The sequence below is a fragment of the Penaeus monodon genome, chromosome 29, assembly GCF_015228065.2.
Source record: "Penaeus monodon isolate SGIC_2016 chromosome 29, NSTDA_Pmon_1, whole genome shotgun sequence".
In the NCBI taxonomy this organism is placed as follows: Eukaryota; Metazoa; Arthropoda; class Malacostraca; order Decapoda; family Penaeidae; genus Penaeus; species Penaeus monodon.
Window position 1 is genome coordinate 9,276,878 of NC_051414.1, and position 522 is coordinate 9,277,399.

General features: G+C 49.2%; 1 protein-coding gene across 1 annotated transcript in view; it reads left to right on the forward strand.

Annotated features, from left to right (window-relative positions):
- Positions 1-522, forward strand: part of LOC119591938 (galactoside alpha-(1,2)-fucosyltransferase 2-like) — a 5,284-nt gene that overhangs the window by 4,034 nt on the left and 728 nt on the right. The window contains exon 4 of the mRNA XM_037940690.1: positions 220-361. Coding sequence (XP_037796618.1) covers positions 220-361 — 142 coding nt within the window. The remainder of the gene's footprint in view (positions 1-219; positions 362-522) is intronic.

A 522-nucleotide genomic window follows, 5' to 3' on the forward strand; every position in this document is an offset into this window, starting at 1 on the left:
TGTTTCGTGTTCATCACCCTAGTTTGCTACATTACTAGATTAACGAATGTGAATCTATCCCTTCCAGGCGAATAAACATGACAGTAACCAAACTTTAGCTTTCATTATTATACCTGTCTTCCTTATAACGTCTTCTGGGACTACCGTTGTATGCCTATACATAATAACCCCTATCTATTACTATTACGAATTACAAATGGACACACCGTACCTCCCCAGGCAAGTCCGCCTCGTTTGACATGGCGCTCCTCTCGTCCTGCAACCACAGCATCGTCACCATGGGCAGCTACGGCTTCTGGACGGGGTACCTGGCGGGCGGCGAGGTCGTCTACCCAGATGTCAAATTGTACAGCGATTACAGGTAAGGATCTGGATGTATGGGGGAGCGTCCGTCTTACTGTACGCAACGCCTGTCCACCCGTGAACAGAAGGTTCGTTGTGATTCTAAGCAAAACTTATCGGGGGGGGAGGGAGAGGGGAGAGGGGATCTATCTATCTTTCTCCCTCCACCTCTCCCTTCCC